At 33.6% G+C, this 26,722-nt stretch overlaps 1 protein-coding gene across 2 annotated transcripts in view; it reads right to left on the bottom strand.

Moving 5' to 3' along the window:
• Window positions 1-5,787: 5,787 nt before the first annotated feature.
• Cwf19l2 (CWF19 like cell cycle control factor 2) overlaps window positions 5,788-26,722 on the bottom strand; it is a 92,767-nt gene continuing 71,832 nt past the window's right edge. Inside the window, exons 14-18 of one of the 2 annotated variants that reach the window (XM_076843805.1) lie at window positions 21,420-21,536; window positions 18,024-18,179; window positions 16,144-16,224; window positions 9,793-9,894; window positions 5,788-6,969 (exon numbers count right to left, since the gene is read on the bottom strand). In XM_076843805.1, the coding sequence (XP_076699920.1) occupies window positions 6,826-6,969; window positions 9,793-9,894; window positions 16,144-16,224; window positions 18,024-18,179; window positions 21,420-21,536 (600 nt within the window). In that variant the 3' untranslated portion in view covers window positions 5,788-6,825. Of the gene's footprint in view, window positions 6,970-9,792; window positions 9,895-16,143; window positions 16,236-18,023; window positions 18,180-21,419; window positions 21,537-26,722 lie in introns of those variants that run through there. The other variant, XR_013090271.1, reaches the window with a different exon arrangement.

Below are 26,722 nucleotides of genomic sequence, written 5' to 3'. Positions count from 1 at the left end.
TCAGACTGGTTCCAGTGGGACAGAATACCTTCCAGTGGGAAGTTATTGGGGCACTGGCTGAGGTGGGAAAAATATTTTTGCACTAGCAGGGTCAGAGCAACATAGTCTGAGTATCTTTCAGTTGTCAGTGTTAACAAAAATTACAGGAATGCTCAAAAGTCAATGCTGTGGAAGTTCACAATGCTGTGGAGTTCTCTGGTAATGGCTGCTATGCCCTGCTTTTCTGTCACTGGAAAAGTTATGACTGAGGGAATTCTTCGCATTCGGACCAGCTGTGGGCTTGCTCATGGTGGCAGTGGCACAGGTATCTGATGAGTGATGCCTATGGAGTGGCTTTAGAGCCAAGCCATGAAACATGGGACACAGGTGGGGGGACTACAGCTCTGAGTCCTGGATGCCAATGGATCAATGCAGGAACATAGACAGGTATCCCTATTTTGAGTTGGTAATAGTGTGAAAGGCATGGTCATTTGCAAATCAGCCAGAGACCTAGGGAGCCTGTGACAGGAGCACAGACATGTCAAGCTACCATGGCTAGTTTTCTATGGTAGGTAAACAGTTATCCAGAACATGGGTATGAACAGAACCCCTTGAATCCAGGGCCCTGGAGTGATCGAGCTTGGTAAGGCAATGACCCTGGTGTAGCATGGGTATGCACTCTCATGAGAATCACTGCACTGTGAGCATTTATAGAGGAGCCACAAATTGCTCAGGAGCATGCATAAGGTTAGGGGTACTTAAGTACTAATTACACAACAGTAGCTGATTCTTGAGGAGGAGAAGTATGCAGCTGCATAAGGAAAGCTATTAATTTCATGACAGGCAAAAGATAATGTTCTCTATATATCAGGTCTCCAGGGATCATCATGATTCCCACCATATTGCTAATACAAATATCCTCTGCAATTTTTCTTTATTCTTAGCTGTCTATGGCATCTCTGTATGCCAGTTTCACCAAATATTTTTGTGTGGATATTCTCCCCTTTTTGTTGTTGTTTCACTGCAAATCTATGAATTCTTAAGTGGACCCTTGAACTTTGCCAGGGAAATTCTGGTTTGGGAGTAGCTGTCTTTGTTTTTTGTTAAGTGATTATCGTTATTCATACTCAGCCACCTTGAGACATCACTTGCATAAATACCAGTGCCAGACTCTTAAGGTGGTTTCCTTTATATTTTGATTCTGTTCTTCAGAACTTTGTGTGCTCTCTTCTATCGAGAGTAGGGAGGACCTGTGACTTTCTTCTAACCAATATGTAACAATGGGGATAGGCCACATGTGATTTTGCTCAAATCATCATATGATCACCTAACAAAAGACTTCAGTGGACATCCTGTGAGAATCTTCCTTTATTTTGTTGGTAGGGAAGAAGCAAGTAGCCATGATGGGAAATACCACAAAGTAAGGAACTGCTAATGACCTATGGGAACTCGGGATAGTCTCTGCCCAACAGCCTGGAGAAACTGAAATTTCAATTCTGACTACAAGGATCTAAATGTTGCAAACAACCACATCTGATGTGGGTAAGTAGATCTTTCCCCAGTTCAGCCTCCACACAAAAATCTTGTTCTGTCCAAAAGATTACAGCCTTGAGAGACCCTAAGTAGAGAACTCAGCTAAACTATTCCTGAAATCCTGACCCACAGGCACTGTGAGATCATAAATGCATGTTACTTTAAGCTGCTAAATTTGTAGTGATAAGCTATGAAGCAATACTAAATGACTATGATATGCATAGGTCTCCAGAGTAAGTGGAAAATCACCTGAGTTATCTCCATCTGGACTTGACTTAGATGAGACCTGAACCTCAAGAGTACGCTTTCCTGAGATGAGACTTTCTCGTGAGGATTTGAATATATTTTTTGTTTGGGAGAAATTTATCTTTTTGTTTTGTATTTATTACATCTGTACTTTATTTCCCCTTTTCTTTTATTCTGACATTATTCAGATTGAGGTTTTTTTTTTAATCCCATTTTACCTATGAACTATAAATCTTGATTGGGGTCTTCTTTAAAGTTTATAACTATACATTCTTAATTTATCAGCATCCATGTTTAAGCTACATTATCCTACTTCAAGTACAACTTAACAATCTAATACAGTATACTTAGATTTCTCTCCTTCCCATCTTTGTGCTATTGTTTTTGCTATACTTTACTTTTACATGTTATAAATTTCACACCAGTTATTTTTGTTTAAACAGTAAAATGTTTTTCAAAATAAAGAAAAAAAACTTGTTTGCTACCCATAGTAGCAACAGTTTCAGTGCTTCTTTGCATGCCTGATAATTTTTTACTGCATGTCAGACATTTCAACATTTTCTGACTACTGAATATATTTGATATATTCTTATTCCTATAAATATTTTTGTGCTTTGTTTTGGGATGCAATTATGTTACTTAAACAGTTTAATTCTTTTTTTTTTTCTTCACTTTAAACATTTGTCAAGACTAGATCCGTGTTCTGCCTTGGCATAATTATCCTACACTACTGAGGCAATCATTTTATGCTACACATTACCATCTGTGTACTCTACTCAATTCCCAATCAATCATAAAATTTTAAATTCTAGCTGGTCCTTAAAGATGACACGCCACAGAGGCCTGGAGTTTTCTGTTTGGCAATCCTTCCTATGGTGATCTGCCTTGTAGTCTAGGTCTCTCTATTTTCACAGCTGTATTTCTTCAACTTGGATAGGTACATTTGGGATTTTCTTGGATTCTTCTGCCTTGCACCACAATGTGGAAACTCTCTCAAGATAGTAAGATGAGGCCCATCTCATTTGTTTCTCATCTCTTACAGACCACTGTACTTTGTTGTGTTATTCTCCATGTCTTTAAATCATTGTGTTATATATGCGGTCTGTTTGTTGGATGTTTCAGGAAGGAATGTAATGTGGTCACTCTATTTGTCTAGAAGCATAATTCTGAATCTATTTTCTATAAAAAAAGAAAGACTAATGCAGGGCTAAACCAGGAGAATAGAGGGTAGAAGAAAGAGCCACAGAATATTTCTTCTCAAAAAGCAGGACTGAAACCTAAATCAAGAAACTAGCAATATATGTTCAACTTAATTTTAGAATTACTAGTGAACAGTGACTGCTATGTTCCTTTCACTCTCATTCTTTTTTTCAATGACTGTGTCTACTGCAGTTAAATGTATGCCTCTCTTGCTATTTTTGTTGATGTGTTAGGTGAGTAGAGGGTACATGTAATTTGTCTCTTAAGTGCACTGGTATTCATTCACACCGAGTGGAAAAACAGAATCTAAGTACATTCACCTCTATACAAACTTTATTTATAGACCCTGAATCTCAAGAGATAGCCTATTAAGATGAGACTTTCTCAGGAGGATGTGAATACATTTTTGATGTGGGAGGAATGTAAATTTTTGACCAAAGGGTGAACAGCAATGAATTAAAGATGGCCACAAATTATTTCACACTTCTCCCATCAAAACCAAATGCCAAATGCTTTCTCTGATATAAGGACATTGATTCTTGATGGGATTGGTGAGGGGGAGCATTGGAGGATTAGATGAACACTAGATAGGACAAAGGGGTGGGAGGGCAAGGGAGGAGGCATGGGGGTAGGAAAGACAGTGGAATGAGATGGACATCATTACCCTAAGTACATGTATGAAGACATGAATGGTGTGAATATACTCTGTATACAATCGGAGATTTGGAAAAATGTGCTCTATATGTGTAATATGAATTAAATTACATTCTGCTATCACATACAACAAATTAGAATAAATAAATTTTCTTTAAAAAGTAAGATTATAGCCCTCTTCTTGAATGTAGGTGGACTCAGACAACTTTGACAAAGCATAGCAAAAATAAAATTATATCAATATCTGGTCCCTGGCCCTATGAGACTTGTATGTGATACCTCTATGTCTGGAAATTGTTCTTTGTAATGGTTGCTATGGGAAGCCAAATCATACAAGTCTAACTACTGTGAAATTGCCATACACAGAGAGAGTGACACCAGCAAGTCCCCCTGTTCCAACCATTCCAGTCCAAGCACTAGACATGTGCCACTTTGTATACCCCAGACACAGTACACACCATATCAAGAATAGAAAGAAACCCTTAACATGCAGCTCAAATCATCTCCAAATGTTTGACCATGTAGGCAGAATCCTCAGACATCATGAAGCATAGACAAATCATCCATCTGAGCTCTGTTCCAGAGTCTCATCTATAAAGCCATGAGATATAAGAAAATAGCTGATAGTACAGTCAATAAATTTTGGAGATATTTGTTATGCAGGAATAAATAAATGTAACAGGGGGAAAATCAGAAGTTCCGTTTGGATATATCTGTTACAGACACAAATACAATCAAGATGTCAAATTTGTTAAGAATGAAGATATAAAGTTGTAATGATATCCCCCTGGGTCTGTTATCCTTTGCCTTTTTTTCCATAGTAATATATCAACTTTGGCATTTTCTAACTAATTTATCATTTTGTCTAACATTTATTGTCCATCTTTTCCTGGTACTATGTTAATTCTCCAAAGATAAGGACTTTTGTTTTACTAATCAATGTATCCCCTGCTTGAATAACATTGGTTGGCATCTTGAAAAACCAAACTTGTTGAATAAGCAAAACAATTTTAAAAAGGTACCTACCACCATTTTAATGAGATTATCTTACAAGTGTAGTAAACATTTAAAAGGGTGGGAGGTGAGGCTTAAACTGGGCATTTTAACATTTCGAGGTTGAGCAAATAAAGAAGAACCCAGCAAAGAAGACTGGGAGAATGCAGTTAGGAAAAAGGATAAATAAAAAGACTATTCTAGAGACACTGTAAAGAAAGTTTAAAGAAGAGAAAATGATCAACTATGTCATCGGTGTGCTGACAGGTTTAGTAAGATGAGCATTGAGCATTCACTGCTAGATTTGCTAATGAGGAAAGTCACTGATGACCTTCACCTGAAGTCTGATAGCATAAATAAAGATGAAGTCTGTAATGAAAACAGGAAAAGGGTAAAGGAGATAAAACAGACTTCTTAGAAATATATTTTGTTATCAACTACAGAAATGGCTAGTGGGAATATGATGCCAGGGTTTGTTGTTGATATAGAATAGAAAGTTTTTGTATGCTAATAACCCTGTAAAGAGTAGAAAAAAACTGAAAATAGAGAGAACTGGGGATTGAAAAGATGGAAAGAGATGAAATCCAGTTCATAAACAAGTGGACTGGCTCAAGAACAACAAAATACTTTCTAGTCACCAAGAGGAAAAGTAGAGTACATGGCTATAAATGCAGGACACTATTTGCTTCTATTTCCCTCAGTGAAACAGCAAGGTCTTAAGCTGAAAATGAAAATCAGGTATGTAAAAAGAAGTACTTTATAGCACTATATGTAAATATATTTGGCATATATCTCATTTTAGAATTTATCATATTGTGCTATAATTATGTATAAGTCTCTTTCTCCCCTAAAATGTAAGATAATTTAAGGTGGAAGAAGTACTTTTAATTTTTAAAAAAACAGATATAAAATAGTAATCTACAACGAAATGTTTGGTAACTCACTGATTAAATAAATGAATGTTAAGAGATTCCTTCAGGACTTCAGGATGAAGCCAAGTTAGAAAACAGCAATAATGCAATACTGTTAAGCACGTATTTGATAACACACACATACACTTAAATTCAATTTAGAAGTAGTGAAAAACTAAAACCATCAAACTTTAACCCATTTGTGAAATAAAAAAGGAATACAAAATGTTTTCCCTTTTTAATATATAAACAAAATAATGGGATGCCAATATTAAAAATAAATGTGATTTACTCTGAAGTATGCTTCACACTGATTCCAGGTATTCAACATTTCATGACAAAATGTCAAGGTTCAATTTCCAAAAACCAACATGTTTGAAAAAGGGTTACTGCACAACAGTATCTTCCATATGTAGATATATAAAAGTAGGTCCACTCATAACAAAATCCCATATTTTGTTCATACAGGTTTTTATCTTAACACCAAGTGTGTTTAGAACAATAAAAATTAAGTGGACTTGATCAAGTAAGATACAACAAAATGTGCTCCTGGCATTTTACAATGTTATCATTATTTAAGATTTTGTAATAATCAATATAATCCCCAAAAAATGATTTGGCTAAAAACAGCATCTTCTGTACAAATACCAAACAACTATAAATTATGGTATTTAAAACCATTACCTTTTAAATCACCAAAATTCAGAAACTATTTTAAAATCCAGAAACATTTGAATTGTGAATGTTATACTTTCATTATCATTTAATATTTAACACTTTGGGATATTCTTCCTTTAATACAGAGAATAATAGCAATACTATTTGCTACTGGTAGAAAATTAAGAGTTCTTCTATAAAATTTTATGAAAATAAATTTTGATTATTACTGAATACATCAAATCTTAGTCTAAAAATTACAAAATAAGCCAACCAACAGACTTTGCCTTAAAGCACACTCATTTTCCTCTAAATCGAGGATTTGCTATATTTCCTATCTATTTCTTAAAAAAAAAAAAAACTTCTCTAGATAAGTGAATAATTCAGAACACCAAGAAATGGGTACAGGACAGGAATGTGAGCAGGTGATCCAATACATCAGTTCTTAATCCACAGTCATGACAATGAAGTCCCCAGAAGCAAATGTGGGAGAAAACAACACAATCCAACAGTGCACAGTTGTCACACAGACCCAGAGTAGTCTGCTCCTTCTGCTTTTTCCTTATGACCTGAGGCTCCGTTGTCAGTTAGACGCAATGGAAATAGAAATTAAATGGATTCTGAAGAGGAAATTAAAAAAGAGAGGTACACTTCAGCATGTTTTACTTTTGGTGAAGTCATATGGTTTCCACCACTGAGCAAACTGCAATGCTTTCTTCCTCTGGTCTTCAAAGCTTTCTCGGATCCCTTTCCTCCAAAGTCTTGGATCTAGATCCAGCATCCCACCAATGATTTCCTTTTAAAGAATGAGAAAAATAAAACACTTATATGTACAAATAATAATGAAATCAGGAATGAAACCTTTGTTTGGTCTGTTATTAAATATAACATTAAGTAGTTCCCCAAGACAATGTTTAAATATTGCATAAATATTATTCTGAGCAAAAATCTTTATTGCCAATTATTCTAATTATGCAAATTCTGTGATTCTCAGAGTTCTAGCTATGTTGCCTATCAAGTAATTTGTCCATTTTGTTGCTTATTAGTACATCTTCAAGATAGTAGCAAAAGGGAGGGAGAAAAAGTGAAATTTAATTATATTTGGTCAATATTAGTTGCTCTGATAAACAGTGTAGAGAAAAGTTAAATCACCTTGCATCAATTAACTTTGTTGCTCAATTGCAGTTGAATCATAGGTTAATGTTCTTTTTGTTACCCATATTTATGAACCAGTTTCTCCTACTATTAGCTAGATATTTTTTTCCAGGAAAATTAGTATTTTAATACTAATTTAAATAAACATAGAATTAAAAATTATTAATCACTTTCTTTTAATGTTACTTTCTCACACTCTGAAAGGAAATAGCTTTTTGATTCTGTGCTTATTATTCTAGAGTATCATCTTCATGATCCTCCTCCTATGCTACAGAAATTAATCAAATTTATGTATCTGACTATTTAGGTACAGAAAGATAAGGGGGAGATTTACAATGCTTAAGAAGGCAGGCAGCATGGTAAATGGTTAATTGAGGTATGAAACATGGGACTAAGGGTCAAATTTTGCATATTCATTCTAGCTCTGCCGGGCTGTGCAGTGACATATTAGACAAATAGCATGATCTAAGTCATAGGTTCTTCACCTTGGTATACTACGAGGACTTACTAAGCCCATGCAAATACCATATGTTACAGGGGATATAAAGATAACTCTAAAGATAACAGCTGTCGTCAAAGGGCTTATAAAAGTATGGAGCTGTGGTGGGATCCAGAATGAGAAGTTACTGAACTATACACACAGGACTGTCTTATAAAGCAGAATAAGGTAATGGCAAAGCAGCCATTTGGAGACTCAACAGGAAGAAAAAAAAATTCTTTGTTGGATAAATCAGGAAAAGCTTCAAGGAAAAGAGAAACTCTAATCATTAGAAATGGGAAATCAAAAGTCTAAAAGAGATAGTGGTTTATATAAGATATCAAGGGAAATAAGGCAAATTTGGATTTAGTCCAAGAGTTTCCTGACCTCAGTTCAACTTAGCATCATAGTTTAAAAAAGCCTAGCTATGGGTTTATCTGAAATAGTCTTTATATAAAACATCAAGCTTATCTTATGTGTATATCAGGATGGACTCTGGTTCTATTACTGATTCAGATGTTAATGGAGAGAGGCCATCCTAATAATCTCTTGAACAACTGCTTGAGTAGAAAACTGAAGGAAGTTCTTGGGCCCACAGGCTATTTATTGAAAAAATAATTTGGAGGAAAGCTGCTCAGTGATATAATTCAACCGGGAAGCTTTCCTTTTAATTGTAAAACAGTTTTTATCAACCATAATACATCTGAAGTTTAAAAATCTGAAGTGAGGTAGTAATCTCCAAAATAAATTTAAATGAGCAGAAAATGAAAAATCTACTTCCTTTCAACCAGAATCAAGTTTAATAGAAAAACCCAGACTTCAGGAACCTTTAGTTATAAAATACCATAGAATAATAATAACAAGAGAATTGTTCAGAGCAGTGAATACAATTTCTTTTTAGCTAATTGAAAAAAAATTCTTAAAATTTCTCAAACAATTTTCTGTAATATGTTGCAACAGTTCAAAGATACATAAAATTTTTGGCCTCTAGTTAACCCATTAAGGACAAGAGTAAGTTCTGAATCCAAACTTCTATAGTTCAGACTCTTGACACATTCTTATCAATTGTAGAAGATGGTCTTAAGCAGGAGATGAAAGTGAGGGGAAAGGAGGAAGAGAGAACCTTGAGAGTTCATCAAGGCCCCTCTAATTTTGGAGGCACCAGTACATAAAAATGATATAAGCAGAAAGGCCTTTACTACACTAGATTAAAAGGTCACTTCTAGAATTTTTGGTGTCTGAGTTATTACTCAGACTTTTCAGTTTCAATTGTGGAATTAATTTTATTCTAGTTCCTCACACTAACTTATATACTTCCTAGAGACTCAGTAGACCTTTGATTTGAGGAATATATACCCAGAAGGTAATCTTTTTCTCAAAGAAAGTATTGGCAACCAAACATCCTCCTAATATCCTCCCAGAAACTATCTGTGAAATGAGCTATATGTTCTTCTAGGACTGTACCTTGCTTAACTATCAATGAAGAGGTGAGATGATTTGTTCTCTGGTTCAACCATGAACATATGTAACTTTGGTTCTGTCACTTATCAGTGTATAACCCTGGGGAAGTTACACAATCTCTCTGTAGCTCAGTTTCTTCATCTATAAGATGAGAGTTATAACAGCATCCACAAAATAGTCATTGTGAGCATTAAATGAGTGCTTACAACAGTAGCTGGCACACTGTAAGCCTTTAACAATTGTTAGCAATTATCACCATTCTCAGTACAAGACTGTCTGATTCCAGAGGAAAATATTACAATCACCATTGAACTCTAAGAGGCATTGGTTCCAAAGTGGCATTCCTGCCTCTGTTATAAATATTCTAGGATATTTTTATTAATAATTTCTGGGTTCTCTCTAAAACTTGATTGGAGCAGTACTCATCAATTTATTGTATATTGTACCCAAAGTTTTGATCTCCCTTCAAAGAGACGTGTTAACCAAACTGCTAACCTCTGGAATAAATCATATTTGTTAGTATACCTTTCCAAAGTAATGAGGGAATTTGTGTTGATCTTCAATGACATGGGCAAACCCTCCTTGGAGGCCAAAGTCCACAGAGAAGTAAGGTAAGCCTCTGGGTACCTAAATAAGCAAGCAGACAAATCACACATGAAATATAGTACAAAACCAGAAAGTTACCTTTAATTATTTTTCTTGCTCTTTAACATGAGAGTAATTAAACATCCTTCAAGACAAATGTACACAATAAATTTCCAATTCTATAGACACTGAAGTAATGAATTAACTTTCAAAGTAAAAGACTGCATTTTGGTAGCCTTTCAGCCAGATCGCTCCATCATACCTTGCAATTATAATCAAAGTCAATTATTTTCCTGTTCTTGAGGAAAAAATAAGGTATTTAAAATATTTTTATAATCAGAGAATAGTTATTCCTAAGACTGCACAATAAAAAATAAGCATATATTTTCTCATATTTTACTTAACATTGCAGAATTGGAAGAGGGGCCTGGCTGTATACTTGAACTTTGTTTACAATATCGTTGAAATCTTGACCATGATAAACAAGAACAATCACAGTTTTTTTAATGAACTGATGAGATAAGTATAACAATGCTTAGTTTATCAACCTAATTTTTGAAAAATCTACAGGATTAATTTTTAGCCTTCTTTCCCCCCCTTTCTTCTATCTATCCATATCTCCCTCCCTCTCTTCTTCCCCCCAACACACATACACACACACACACACACACACACACACAGAGTATTTTAAGCTATATCCTGAAGGGGAAAAAACATTATTTTTTGCTTTCTCTATCAGTTAAGTACATCTGTTTTCCTTCTAAGCCCTAACATTTTCACTAGAAATTATCCTCAAGTGGGTCAATTTATAGTAATATTCTCCCCTTCCAATTCTTTTACATTATCAACTCATTTGGGTACTTAGTCACATACTTGACTATATGAACTTTGGAGGGCTAGGGATGTGGCTCAAGCGGTAGCGCGCTCGCTTGGTGTGTGTGGAGCGCTGGGTTCGATCCTCAGCACCACATAAAAATAAAATAAAGATGTTGTGTCCACTGAAAACAAAAAAATAAATATTAAAAAATTCTCTCTCTCTCTTTAAAAAAATGAATTTTGGAGTCTCTCCTCAGGAAGATGCAATTTGGAAGGGCACAATTTGGTATGGTGGAAAAAGGTGCAACCTTAAAATATTATAAAGCAAAAAAATTAAGGGTAAGAAAGGGATGTTCCTGTTACATGAACGAAAAATCAGTTTACAAAATAGTATAAAACAAAATGAAGAACAACTGGTTACCACTTTGTGGCTTTATATTTTTCAAATTTCCACATTTTTAATATAATAATGTGAGACCTTGATAATTAGAAAAAATAAAGCTAATAAAGAGAAAAAAAGAAGGCTCTAAGTACATCTCTGCTTCTTAAAAGTGTGTGACTTCAGGCAAGTTATTTAACATTTCTGAGTCTCATGAGAAATATGAAAAGTTCAGAGGTTTTCTATGAAGACCAAATAGGACAATTATGTAAAGTGCTAGCCCAATTCTTAGCACACAGAAGATTATTACTTTCATTGCTATCTCCCATACAAGGCTGCTCTGTGCAAACTTGGTCAATGAAAAAAGGATAGAAAGCATCATTAGAATATTCCATTAGAACATTTGTGCCATCTAAAGTAGATCACCAGGTATGAAAAATGAATCCAAATAGATAAAAAGAGGTTATGGAACTATGTTGACTAAAAGACAGTACTTTGACAGTGAGAAATAACTTCAGGAAGTTATCTGTGATGATAGTACCCTTTTTTTCTTTTATTTGTATCATACTATTGTAGGCAGAATAATGCCCTGCCAAAATATGTCAATTTCCTAGTCTTCTATTTGTCATGAATATGTTACCTTAAATGTCAAAAGGGACTTTATATACATGAATAAGCTAATGATCTTGAAATAAGAAATTATCCTGGGTTATGCAGATTGACGGGGTGGGGGGTGGGGTGTCAATATAATCACAGATTTTTTTTTTTCTTTTGAATATACTGAGGATGGAACCCAGGGGTATTCTTCCATTGAGCTTCAGCCTCGGCCCTTTTTATTTTTATTTTGAGACAGTGTTTTGCTAAATTGCCCAGGCTGGCCTCGAACCTGTGATCCTCCTGCCATGGACTCTCAAGCAGCTAAGATTACAGGCATGAGTCACTGTGCCCAGCAGGAGGACCAGAATCAGAGAAAGACTGGATAACACTACACTCTTCACTTTGAAGATGAAGAAAGGAGTCACAAGCTGTGGAATGCAGATAGCTTCTAGCACATGGAGAAGGTGAGGTGGAATCCTTCCTGGAGCCTCCAGAACAAATGCAGGCATGCCGACACCTTGATTTTGGCCCAGTGAAACCTATTTCATACTTGTGATCTCCAGAAATATAAGATAATAAATGTATTTGAAGCCACTAGATTTATGGTAATTAGTTCTAGCAGCAGTAGGAAACGTGTGCGTGCGTGTGTGTGTGTGTGTGTGTGTGTATGGCTCAACAACCTATGTCATATTTGCTAAAATGACACAATGAATATGCAACTACTTTTGTATCAAAGAGAGTTATGTCACAAGCATATTTTATTTTTTTTATTATTTCTCCCAGGCTACAAACAGTAGAGTCTGCAGTCTTGCTAGCAGGGTTGTTAGTCAGCACACGCAATATCTCTAATACCAAAAATTTGTGCATATTCTAGAACTTTTTATTGCCTTGGACACCAGAGAAAAGATTGTTTTGGAACTCTGGTACTACTCTTTAAAGGTATAGTCAGAATTATAGGCCAAAATTTATTTGAGGTAGAAAAAAACAGTAGTATCTGAATTTCTCCCCTTTCCTCTAGCTCTAATTTCTGACTCTTTGTTTGAGTTATAAGGTCTCTGGTAAACCCAAATGTTCCTTGAAAAGTATCTTCCTTAATTTAAAAACTGTGTCATTAAATGTTAGATTTTTAAAATTGCTATAGTTTCCACAAAATTAACCTTAAAACACTTTCTCATGAAATCTTAATAGCCGTGAAAAATGACCATTTTTCAACAATTTATTCATTATCATGTAACTCCTCTGCATTCAACATTCAGATCTATTTCCATCACCTGCCACATGTCACAGGATTCACACTATACTACAAGAAATCAAAGACCCAGAGAAAGTAAACAAAATTGGCAGAAAATGGAAATCATATATTCATATAGCAAAGAAAAACATAACATTCAAACAAAACTCATAATAAGAAACATGCCAGTATCCATTATACAACAAAAATTTAATCAGTGAAAAACAAAATCACTCTACCTCCAATGAAATAATCAAAAAACTACAAAATTACTAAGGACATAAAGCTTTTAAAAGAAGAATAATAAAGCTTTTTCAGTTGCAAAAAAAAAATGTTAAAATAACTCAAGATTTTTTACTTCATGTTCAGAAACACTATTTTAAAAGATACTGGAAAGCCTGTTAACCTAAAAATGTGACCTCCTTTGGAATTATTCTTACATAAAGTTCTCTTCACAATTTCATCTAATAACCATAGATGCCTATAGCTAAGAAGTACCTCACAAGGTCATCTGGCTCCTTGCCTATCTACTACTCCCTAAGAGTCTCATATAGAACTATGTGATTCCTTAGTAAAAGCAATGGTTACTATCTTTGAAATGCTTTAATGATGTTTCTTTTCTTTGTATCACTGGGGAATGAACCCAGGGGTTATTTCACTTAGGGCGGTTTTCTCCAAGTCCAGGGGTATTTTACCACTGAGCTACATCTCTAGCCCTTTTGGTGTTTTATTTTGAGACAAGAAGTTGTTTAGGCTGGCCTCAAACTTATGACTGTCCTGCCTCAGTTCCCAAGTAGCAGGGATTATAGCTGTGATCCACTACACCAGGCTCAACTCCCATTCTTACAAGGATCTGTGTCTGTTTCTTATTTTCTATATTGGTTAAATTAATGAGAGCTCTTGGCTACTTGATTCTGGTATTTATCTTTGCTTTAAAAAAATAAACAATAAATACTAGATGGTTTACCAGTAATAGAACTGTATATATAGTGCATCAAGTGGGGAACAATACATTTCTTTTAAAATTTCTGCTTTGAAGTATGGAGATACCTCAAAAGACTACAATGGGTCCCATCATATGACCCAGCTAATCTACATCTTGGTATTCATCCAAAAAAAACAAAAATCAATATACTGTGGTGATATGTGCATACCAATGTTTATAGCAGTGCAATTCACAACAGCCAACTTGTGGAACCCCCTGAGTTGCCTATGAACTGACGAATGGATAAAGAAACGTGGTATATATACACAATTGAGTTCTACTCAGCCATAAAGAAGAATGAAATTATGTCATTTGCTGGTAAATGGATAGAACTGGAGAAAAATCATTCTAAGTGAAATAATCCAGACTCAGAAAGTCAGGTATTGAATGTTTTCTCTCACATGCAAAAGCTGCGGGGGAGAGAGGGGTAAAAAAGGAGCTCTCATAAAAACAGAAATGAGACCAACAGAGTATAGAAGGGGGTTGAGAGGGAGGGAGGAGAGAGAGCATCAAGAAGTACTGAGGAATAAAATCTACCAAATTATGCTATGTCCCTGTATGTCATAATGTATCCTGCACATATATACACATTTATAATGTACTAATTAAAATAATGATAATAATAATAGCATCAGAATGGAGATTAGCAGAATAAAGTAAGTGGATAAACGGAGGAGGATAGGGAAAGGCGGGCCCTAGGGAATGAGATTGATCAAATGATACTACATGCATGGACAAATGTGGCATAATGAATTCCCCTGTTTGTATAATTACAATGCACCAATAAAAATAATCAAAAGAACTATGAAAAAATTCTGCTTTAAAATATTTTCAGTTCCCATTAAAATAGTTTTCTAAAAGCATATTTAATGGTATGGGTAATTATGATTAAAGAAATGAAAATAGTACAAAAATATATACACATTCACTTTTTTATATAGACTAATAAGGGATAAAAGTATATAGAATACTTAGATTTATTTTGGTTTGTGGTTTGTTTTGTTTCTTAAATATATTATCTGGCTCAATTCAACAACAATGGAAGAGAAAAATACTGTAGAAATATTTTACCTCTGAGTTAAAACTAAGTGTCTTTAATATTGCAATGAAATTGAAGCTTTTGACCAGGATATAATAAGTACAATAAGAAATCCTATCAGACTCCTATGTTGCAGGAGTCTGATTTTCAAAAGAAAAAATGAGGGGGGGAAATATTCCAGTCAATCTACTAGACCAGCAGTTCCACACATTCTTCTTCTTTTTTTTAAGGGCCATGTAATAAATTATTTTAGGTTTTGTGGATCATTTTGTCTCTGTTAGGACTATTTAACTCTTCTAGAAGAAGGAAGACTCAAAGTCAAACAATTGAAGTACAGGATGGATTATGGGGAATTGGTCAATGTAGTTAGACTAATTATGTTGCATTGGGTTCTAAGAAAATTAGTATTCTCCCAAAAATAATACCTAGTAAGACTGGTGTTTTTTTTTTAGACTCCAAAATGGGTGAGGTTTCCTTTTATAATATGGATATGGAGCTCTTCTCTACACTTTTGATGATGATTTTAAAGAAACGTTTTGGCCTTATTTCTGCACTGGAACTGACTCAAAACCTCTTAAAATCTGTACAGTAACAGATTCTGATTGGTGATATATTTGAAGATTTTTTTTTCTTTCAGTTAGTGGATATAACTAAGCCAGTGAATCTTGTTGACAGTTGCTTTTTTAAAAAATGTTTTTACTATAAAAAGACAATGACTATTATTTCATATAAAATTTTAAGCAAGTTTGTAAAAATGTAGTTCCTGCTTTGTGGGCATATTATGGGGTCTAATTAGGAAATACTTTAGAAATTATTAGATAAAATACTTGGGGAAAAATGTATTATTTTGGAAAGTATTACTTCAATGATTGTTAATAAAAGCAAAATAGATTTAAATAATAATAATAATAATTTCAGTAACAATAATGTCCTTCTCACTTCAATCCCACAGGGCTGATGGCCTCATGGTAGATTCTGATCAGTGCCATTAACCAATTATGGGGAATACAACAACAGGGGGCTAATGGTCAGGAAGAAACATTCATTTGAACAAATAACCTCTCCATAAACAAATAAACATTTTGTAGGCCAGGTAGGATGTAAATAATGTCACAAATAAACTGTGAAACTGGTTATTTTACCTTTATCACTTAGCCAAATGGTCTATTCATCAAATAAGATGTGGAAATAAATGAAGTTCCTAAAAACTAATTTTTTGTATTAGAAAAAATAATAATACTTACAGACTTTCTGATATCTTTTGAAGACAGATCAATCAACTTCTTGTTCATGGACCACTCTTCATCAGATTCCATTATGGCTTTCTAAGAAACAGCTATTTGTTAAATGAACAATACAATAGCAAAAGCAAAGAGATCATTTGAAATAAAACAATATGGTGACTTAATTACAGAGTATAGTATATATGATAGGACATTTTTCCTGAATGTGTTAAGTCTTTAATTAGAGTAATTTAAAACTGGAAGTTTAATATTATACTAGAAGTAAAATAATCTCTTTCTCAACTAAATTAACAGAACAAGCATGGGTCTATAGGATTATCTGGCTTATTCTATACTTTAATAACCTAAGTCTTTAAATCAAATGATCCAAGTGTTTTTAAAGATCTCTGAAAAGAAAATCAATTTTACCAGCTCACTAAAAGATCTCATAATCTTTTTAATTGTAATTTACAGCTCATATTAATAAATTTTACTTCATTTCAGGTGCAATCACATGACTCTAATGCACAGGTCATTACCTTCCTTTTTCTTCACACATGTTAATATTTCACATATGGTTTGTCATTTATGCATCTCCATTAGTCTAAAAACATATCAGGTCAGCATCAAACATACCATTTAGTAAAAGTTGCATGCATGCTGCAGTGACATTAAAGATGACAATTTCTTTTATAAGTAGCATGAGACATTAAATACTAATATTTACATCAATAACTTGTCTCAGCAATTGTAATTTGTACTACTTGTATGTTATCTGTTTCATTTTTCAATGGTAAGTTTTCTAGAGTTATGACTACAAATTTTGACTTAAAATGCTTCTTAGTAAAAACATGGATTTCACTAGAGAAATGAGAAACAAAAATAGAAATTATGAATTACTATTGGATAGCAGCATCTTCATAGTTCTAGGCAAACATTCTTTGAAAAAGAAAAAAAATCCAAATTTCTTTCAATAGAAATTTGTTTAGCAGAATATTTTACGCTTGGCCTCTTTATATGTTAGATGTTATGGTTTGGGTCTGAAATGTCTCTCCCAAAAGTTCATGTGTTGAAGGCCTTGTCCCAAATGCAGTAGTGTTCAGAGGTAGGGCCTTTGCAAAGTTGACTAAATCATGAGGTCTCTGGCCTCATAAATAATAAATCCATTGATGAATTCATAATCTGATGGCATTATTGGGAGGGAGTAGAAACCAGATGGAGGAAGTAGGTAACTGTGGGCATGTCCTGAAAGGGTATATCTTATTCCTGGCCCCTTCTTCTGTCTCCTTCTCTCTCTCTTTCTCTGTGTCTGTCTATCTCTCTCTCTCTCTTTCTCCTTTCTAGCTACCATGAGTTGAGCAGCTTTGCTCTGCTCATGAAGTACTCCCTCATCTCAGACCTCAGCAATGGAGTAACCATAAAATGAAACCTCTGAAACCATGAGCCAAAATAAATCTTTTCTCCAATAAGTTATTTTCTCAGTATTTGTCTCAATGAAAAGCTAATACTATACAAAATCTGATACACATATTATACTGGAAGTAAAATAATCTCTTTCTCAACTAAATTAACAGAACAAGCATGGGTCTGTAGGATTACCTGGCTCATTCTATGTGAAATTCCTACATTCCTTGTAGAATATACTTCATTTTACTGGGAAAACAGGAAGTCCTCCTTATTTTCCACATTTTAAACTGTTATTATTCATGTAATTTCCCATTCTTATTTAATAAATACACCTGGATTGAAATTTCTTATAATCTATTTAAATAAACTACACTGCAGGTTGTTGCAGTCATAATTTATAGACATGTATGAGAAAAAAATGACTAAAGACAACTATATCCAGAAGGTAGCACTTAGCAAAAATGGGTATGTAAGCAAAAATTGCCAACAAATACCTTAAAATAAATGGGAGCCATATCACCCACTTCCTTGGGGAGAGGAATACATTCATAAACCATGTGATACTGTTTCTTCATGCTCATATTTGTTTCTAAAAAAATGCAGTCCAATTCTTTACATTCAAACATCTTTACCAACGATTTCCTAAACATCTAAGGGAAGGAAGAAAACAAAGACACGTGTATACTTAAGTATTTCTTCTCACCTACATATGGTAAAAACTTAAATTAAAACTGTGTGTTTAATGAAATAATTTGAGGTGATCAATTCCATTAAAAGCAAGATGTTCTCCAAGTTCAACATAAAAATATACTATATGTAGTTCAATAATAATCATTTTTAGTTATATAAAAACATTGTTATTGTAAGATATATCAAAACTATGTTATTTATTTGTTTTAGAAATACATGATAGTAGAGTGTATTTTGACACATTATACCCAAAACTATTTTATACTTCAGAAAAATATAGAGGTTCCAAAATATGGGGACAATGTAAAATTCCTACATTCCTTGTAGAATATACTGGGAAAACAGGAAGTCCTCCTTATTTTCCACATTTAAAACTATTATTATTCATATAATTTCCCATTTTTATTTAATCAATACACCTGTACTGAAATTTCTTATAATCTATTTAAATAAACTATACTGCAGGTTGTTGCAGTCATAATTTATATTATCACATTATAAAATCAATTAAATATGACTAAATAATTTTGAAGTTTAAAGTACTTTTCTTAAAAATACTTGAGCCACATGAAGTTAATTATGCAGCATTAATGCTATAATATTTTTAGGTTTTTAAAATACATTGTATCTAAATAAAAAGTTATCCAAAGACAATGTTATAAGAGAGAACAGAAGACACACATTCATCTCTACTCTCTCCATGGAGTAACCCTTTGAAAATGGCATTAAAAGAAATTTATAAAAGGCATAAATCTACTTGAACAAAAAGAATGAGAGAAGATGCAATGAAAATCAAATCATCCCATGATATCTGACTTAAATGCTAGAAAGCTGGTTCATACCTTTCAGGGGAGAAGAGGAAACTGCAGGGATGGCAGGGAAGATACCCAGGATGCCCTACAGAACCCTCAAAAGCCTCAGGGATGCAGAGGTCAAGGTGTGTCTAAAAACAGATGACTTAGATGAAAAGTTTTTTAAAAAGCAATTTGCATGCCAGATCCTCTCTCTACCAGCAGAATACTAGATTATTCTCTGGAAAAAGTAACTCAAGATAGCCGATCTGGGAAAAGCAGACACAATTCAGAGCATACAATCTGAAAACAGGAAAAGTTACTTAATGTTCTTAAATACTCAACATTTTGTCATCCTCTGCTTTCTAACACACTCATCTCCCTAATTCTGGTAAGCAAGCTTAGACAGTACAGGCTGGAGATTCAAAGTCTTTTCTGGAGGATCTGAATAGCCCAAAAGAAAGAACAAAAGGCCAACACTGGCAGTTTCCAAGTGAAATGGCCCCACCACATCACTCAGTGAGGGCCACCATGAACTACTCTCCTTTCTCATATCACCAATTTGGGATATTTAACAAATGGCCCATAGAGTCTGACTATAGCACATGTTCAAGCATACTTGACAAAGTGAGAAGAATAAACTTAAATGGAATGAAGTACCACTATGTATTTAACAAAACTAACATTGTGAATCTTACTTATTTGAAATTTGTGATTATTAAGTATGCTCTTGATAAAACTTACCTTTGAATGTTCTTCTAAATATGAAAGTTACATTTAAATAGCTCCTGCTTTGCAAACAATATTTTGTGCTAAGTCAAGTTACTTTTTAAAATACATTCAACGAAAGAGGAATAATTATAAGAAATATATTCTAATAGTTACTCAACTAATTTGAATTGTGCCTATATGAAAGTGAAAACAAAAACCAAGCAAACTGCACTTCTTCAAATATGCTAAGATTCACATATTTCATTATTTCACCATCCTTTAATAATTGAACTGCTAGTAATTTTTTTCCTTTACTACACAGAAAGAGCTTTACTACCATTATTTGCATAAAACAATTGTCTTTTCCTCCCTCACTCAATTTTCCATAATATACCCAGCTTACAAAACTCTGCTAAACTATACTGTAACCTGTACCAGAATATATTATACCTTTGTACAGAAATAATGAATGATTTTACATCTGTATTTCTCATAGTAACTAAAATACCATGTTCATGTACTCAATATCTGATATTTGTTGAACTAAATAAATTTCTTCTATATTCACCTCAATGTTTTTCATCAAATAGTTTAATTTCTTACAAAAATTTATAAGGCATACACACTAGATTCTCATAACTACTTAAATATTTTTGGCACTGTATTTCATTCTGAGTCAAATCAATTTTAAAATACACTCCAGAAAAGTCCTACAATAATTAAAAACCAAGTTCTCATTGTTTTTGTTGTTGTTTTCCCTTAAATTCCCTACTGTTACAGGCACCCACCACTAGGGATGAAAACAAAAACTTTCCACATCAAAAATCTTGTCCACATTCTTACTCTTACTTGGCCTTCTATGCAACAAAACAATTTCCCCTTTTTTCACTTTCACAGTATCAGTTTTAAAAGCACAGGGAGTAAGAGGCTAAATTTCATAAAATACAGCCAAAATATCTCATTTGGCATCTTTAACAGCATTCTGAAAAATCTAGTATGTACAATAGTCCTTTCCAACTAGCATTTCTAACTAGTGCTTGCTGTAATCTCTATTTAGTTGTCGGGCATTTAAAAAAATATGCATGTTCTCCCCCGACACCACCCACACCTGTATCCCATCATTATGAGGTCTTGAAATAATTAGCAACAATTTTACCCATGTTGGGCCTTTCAATCTCTTGAAAAATCAGTCACTAAAACAGATTCCTGAATCCAAAAGCTGGGCCATGTTATGAAAGGAAAGAGACAAAAAATAAAGCTAGTAACAAAATCACCACAGCAAGAAAATGGATTCATTATAGGAAAATATAGCAACTGCTGACTGACTCCCAAATTTCTTTATGTTATCTGAAAATTTCTTTCCTTTTGGCTGAAATTTACTAGCTTACTATGGTAAGAATGATTATCTCATGCTACTCCAAGTACTTATTTGAAATTTAAGATTGATTTAGGTAAAGATAATTGTTACTTTGTCACATAATAAGTTTTCAAAACACTGAGTAATAGGAAGCAATATTAAAAGGTAGGGTACACTGGGAACACTATAACCACAGATATATACAACAATGAAAATACAAGTTTGAAAATTAAGAAACTAAATCATTGAGCAAAGGTATAAAACCTGTTAGAACGTATCATGAAAGTTTGCAAAATCTGCTCATGAGCTATATGATGACTAATGAGCATTATCATGCTGACCTGAATTTCTTCCCAGATATCCTCATCCAATAAGGTAGCTGCTCGATGATGCTGCAAAGGGACTATCAAGCAGTGACCCTCAGTAAGAGACTGGAAGTTGGGTAAACATAAATAAACCTGTGGAGGGAAATTCCAAAAGTGAAATATTGTTATTTATTCTTAGTTGTTATACATGCACCCCCTGGTAGGGAAAATGAATATTTATACAAAGTATACTTGTTTACAAGACATATATTTATTTTAATATTTTAAAAGATTTTTTTTTAATTTAAGATTTTTAAACTTAAAACTGAACTATACCCTCCAGCTCTTTTTATTATTTTATTTTCACATAGTTTCACTGAGTTTCCCAGGCTGGCCTCAAATGTGTGATCCTCCTGCCTTAATCTCCTGAGTAGCTAGAATTACAGATGTACAACACTTCACCTGGTGAAAACGATGAAAACGACATTTAATAAACTGGATATTTAGAATACAAATTTCAATTTTCATTGCTACACATCACACAATAACTAAGATTCCCCAAGACAGGGCAAGAATGAATGACTTTATCCTTGATTTAAGGGAGCTATATAATTTCAAAGCTCTTGAAACAACACAATCTTTGAAAGAATATAAGATACACGGCATGACCAGGTAGAATAGTATGAGTATGATGCCTGTTAATCAGTCTTTCCTTCTCTCATTAGCTGAGAAAACATAATTAACCCAGCTAAGAGAGAAAGGAAATTACCTTAGGATGACTTTGTTGCTCTGGTTAAGCTGTTTATTTACAGACGTGAATCACCTAATATCTGGTGCAATTTTCCATTATATACAAATTGTCTTTTCTAAAAAAAAGGTCAATTAGTACATATACAAAAAGTCAATTAAACAAAAGGTTTCATGAGAAGCATAAATAATATTCTGCAAAAGGGCTTGATCTTATTTTCTCTTATTTTTTGTTACATTTTAGAGCCTTTGCTCATGCTATCCGGTCTCCTATTCTACCATCAAACTATCACAAGACCTGTATCTTCCAGGAAGCCTTTCTTGATACTCTACAGTGACTTAAATATTCTTTTTTATTCCCATAACACTCCTATACACATTCATTAAAACTGATCTGCTTATGTGATATCTGCACCCTCATAAAACTATAGGGACTAGAGGGAATTTAGTCATCTTTAAATATCTAGGACCTAACCAAGGGCCTAACATACAATACATGCTCAATAAACAAGTTTGATGGTTAAATGAATTATTAAAGTTTTGTTTCTTTTTCTAAATCAAAATAAAAGTAGGTGAGTGGGATCATGGAAGAGTATTAAAGAATGAGCACAAATATTACTTAGTAATATAATATTTATTTGACTCTTTACAGGAAAAAAAATCCCATAGTTTGTTGAAAATACTAAAAACCATATCACAAAAAGTACAAAATTCACATATGACATGATAGTCTATGTAGGAAATCATAAAAAATCAAAAGAATTTCTAGAACTACTGAGTGATAATAATAAAATCACAGGGTATGAGATTAAGATGCTAAAGTCAATTGGTTTCTGATGTAACACACATAGGAAATTTGAAACTGAAAATACAATAACATTTATAATAGCACCCCCAAAATGTAATACTTAGGTATAAATCTAACAAAATATGTATAAGACCTAGGGGAGAAAACTGAAATTCTGACAAAAGAAAGAACAAAATATCTAAATAAATGCAACAACATTATGTTCATGGATTAGAAGATGCAATATTATTATCAATTCTTCCCCAATTGATCTATAGATTCAATGTAATTTCAATCAAAATCCCAAAATTTTTTTTGCAGATATTAAAAAAATAGTTCTAAATTTTCATATGGAAATGCAAAAGGCCCAGACAAGTCAAAGCAATATTAAAGAACAAAGTTGGGGAACTCCCACTACCTAATTCCAAGACTTAATATAAAGCTACAGTAATGATATAACAATGTGGTATTGGTGAAAGAATGGGTAAACAGATCAATGAAAAAAAAAAAGAGCACCAAAATACACCCAAACAAATAGAGAACTGACCTTTGGCAAAGAAGCACAGAACAGTCAATGCAAAAAGAACTCTTTTTCAACAATTGGTACTAGAGCAAATGGATAGGCATATGAAAAGAAAAAATGAACCTCCAGCCAGATCTTATACCTTCCACAAAATGCAAAAACCACAAAACTTCTAGAATTATAGGAGAAACTCTAGGTAGCCTTGAGTTTGATCAGTTTGTAGATATAACACCAAAAGCACAATCCATTAAAGAAAAAACTGGTAACTTGAACTCTATTAAATACTTCTGCTCTGCAAAACAATGTTTAAAACAATGAAAACAGAAGTCACTGAGTGAGAGAAAATACTTGCAAAACAGATATCTTATAGATGACTTGGGTCCAAAATATGTGAAACAAAACACACAAAACAACTACCACCACAACCAACAACAAAAAGGTCTCTTTTAAAGTTCAACAAGAAAACAATTAAAAATGGGCAAAGCTTCCAGGCACAGTGACACATGCCTATAGTCCCAGTTACTGAAGAGGCTGAGGCAGAAACACAACTTGAACCCAGGAGATCAAAGTCAGCCTTGGCAACTTAGTGAGACTCTATCTCAAAGGGAGAAAAAAAAAAGAAGAAAAAAAAAAAAGGCAAAACTTTTAACAGTCACCTGTCCAAAGAAGATATAGAGATGGCAAATAAGCATATGAAAAGATGGTCAACATTCTTGCTTTCAGAAAATTGCAAATAAAACAACAGTAAAGCTGAGCAGTGGCACACACATATAATCCCAACTACCTGGAGTCTCAGGCAGACGATTACAAATTCAAAGCCAGCCTCGGCAAATTAGTAAGATCCTGTCTAAAAATAAAAATTTAAAAAGTGCTAGGGATGTAGTTCAGTGGTAGAGCATTTGCCTACCATGCATGAGGCCCTGGGTTCAATCCTCAGTACCACAAAAACAACAAAATATTACTATAAAATTGGTGAAACTTTGGTGGATGGTGGATATATTCATTATTTTAATTGTGGTGATGGTTCAAAGGTACACACATCAAAAAACTGTACACTGTCAATATGTGTGGTTTACTTACAACAATTATAACTCAATAAAGGTGGAAAAAATAGAAAAAAGAATTACTAAAATCCAAAAAAACTGACAATACCATATGCTGGCAAATATGTGGCATAATAGAAACTCTTGTTCACTGCTATTTGGAATGCAAAATTGGTAGACACTTTGGAATATAGTTTCTTACAAAGCTTAAGAAAGCTTCATAAAATCCAACTAGTATTTACCCAATTGATTTGAAGACTTCTGTATATATAAAAACCTATATGCAAATGTTAGTAACAACTCTATGCATAATTGCCAAAAATTGGAAGCAAATAGGATGCTATAGGTGAAATAACACACTAGTACACCACAGAATGGAGAACTGTTCAGCAATAAAAAGAAATACCTATCTAGCCATGAAAATATGTGATAGCACCTTAAATGCATATTATAAAGTGAAATAAATCAGTCTGAAAAGACTACATCACTTATGATTTAAATTATATGGCATTTTAAAAAGGCCAGTAGAGACATCAAAAAGATTAGAAGATGTCAAGAGTTCAGGGGGAAACAGGGATGTCTGAACAAGTGCAGCACCAGTAATTTTCAGGTCAGTAAAAATATCATTTTTATATTAATGGATATGTAACATTATGTATTTGTTAAAACCCATTGAATTTTAAAGCACAAAGAATAAATCGTCATATATGAGATTAAAAAGAAAATTTAAGTAATTCCAGTAAGGAATGTAGGCTATAACAAGAGAATCTAATTGCTTTATAATATGCAAAATAACCTCAAAGAAAAGAATACAAAGCAAAAGGTGTGGACCTAAGTGAATCTAGAAATAAGTGGAGTCTGCAGACTAAAGGCCTTTTGGATATAACTAGATACAACCACTGCACTCTAGTATAAAAAGTTGCTTCCCACAGGAGTACAACCTAGCAATTCTGATAGAATTGAACTGGAATGGAATGATTAAGTAAATGGATGATGGGTAGCTGGATATTCACTGTTGGGGTGAGAATTTACAGATCAGCATAGAGAGGAAACTAGAATAATTCCTGTGGTAATGGATTAAGAGTTGAAGATATCAATATGAATTCACATTTAGCTTGATATACATACAGATGGTTACAAAGAGCAACAGTAATAGATAAATGTATCTACTAGCTTATACACATATGTATCTTTTTACTCCTCCTGCCAGAGGGACTAAAAGAACACCATGCCAGTAGCAATGAGCACACCTAAGTATACTGATCTTGATCCATTCTCCAATACAAGGAATATGGACTCACTGAAGAAGTGGCCAACTCTAGGACTCAGCTAGGAGAAATGCAAGATGAACCTGAAGCACTTTATAGTGTCAAAAAGTAAGAAAAGATTTTTTAAAAAACAAAAAACCCCATCGATGGGAGTATGTCAAATGAATACTAAAAGAATTCTCAATAGCCATGTTGAACAATAAAATAAAGCAGTATTAGACTACAAGACAAAACACTAAATAAGTATAAATGAGTTAATACATAATGAGGAAAAAGGAGATAAAACTACCGTGCAGAAAAATTCCAAGTTTTTTATTTAATGTAGAAAGAGGACCTATCACTACTGCTTGAGTGTGGGCTGCGTGGGCTGACTTCCTTCCAAGGGGTATATATGGTGGGAGGGATAAGGGGCAACAGATATAGAAACATGAAAAACACTAACTCGACCAGGTGATCAATGTTGATGCCAACAGTGACATGTCATGTGACAGCATGTACCACTGATATAAGAAAGGCATTTTAGCTTTGTGGAATTCCTTTCAAATAGTAAAATCCCAGTCTAATTAGACAAATTCCAATAGAGGAAAGAATGTCTAAGCAGTACTCCTCAAAACTATCAAGGTTATCAAAAACAAGATAGTCTAGGGAACTGTCCATGCCAAGAGAAGCCTAAGGAGACATGACTCCTAAATGTAATATAAAACCTAGGGTGGATCATGAGAAAGAGGATATAAGGTAGAAATGTGAAAAAACTATTCAGTAACAATATAAGTAATTATTAATTGACTATTAAAAATGTATTGTACTAGTACAAAATGTTAAAAATAGAGGAAACCAGCCATGGGGTATATGAAACTATATACACAAACTTCTTAATTTTTTGTAAATATAAAACTGTTCTAATAAATAATATACATTTTAAAATGTAAAGGACAATGTTAAGACAAAAAGGAAAACAAAAAACTTTTATT

The sequence above is a fragment of the Callospermophilus lateralis genome, chromosome 2 (genome assembly GCF_048772815.1).
Source record: "Callospermophilus lateralis isolate mCalLat2 chromosome 2, mCalLat2.hap1, whole genome shotgun sequence".
In the NCBI taxonomy this organism is placed as follows: Eukaryota; Metazoa; Chordata; class Mammalia; order Rodentia; family Sciuridae; genus Callospermophilus; species Callospermophilus lateralis.
Note: the sequence above shows the minus strand (reverse complement) of the source record. Positions and strands in the feature narration are given on the sequence as shown.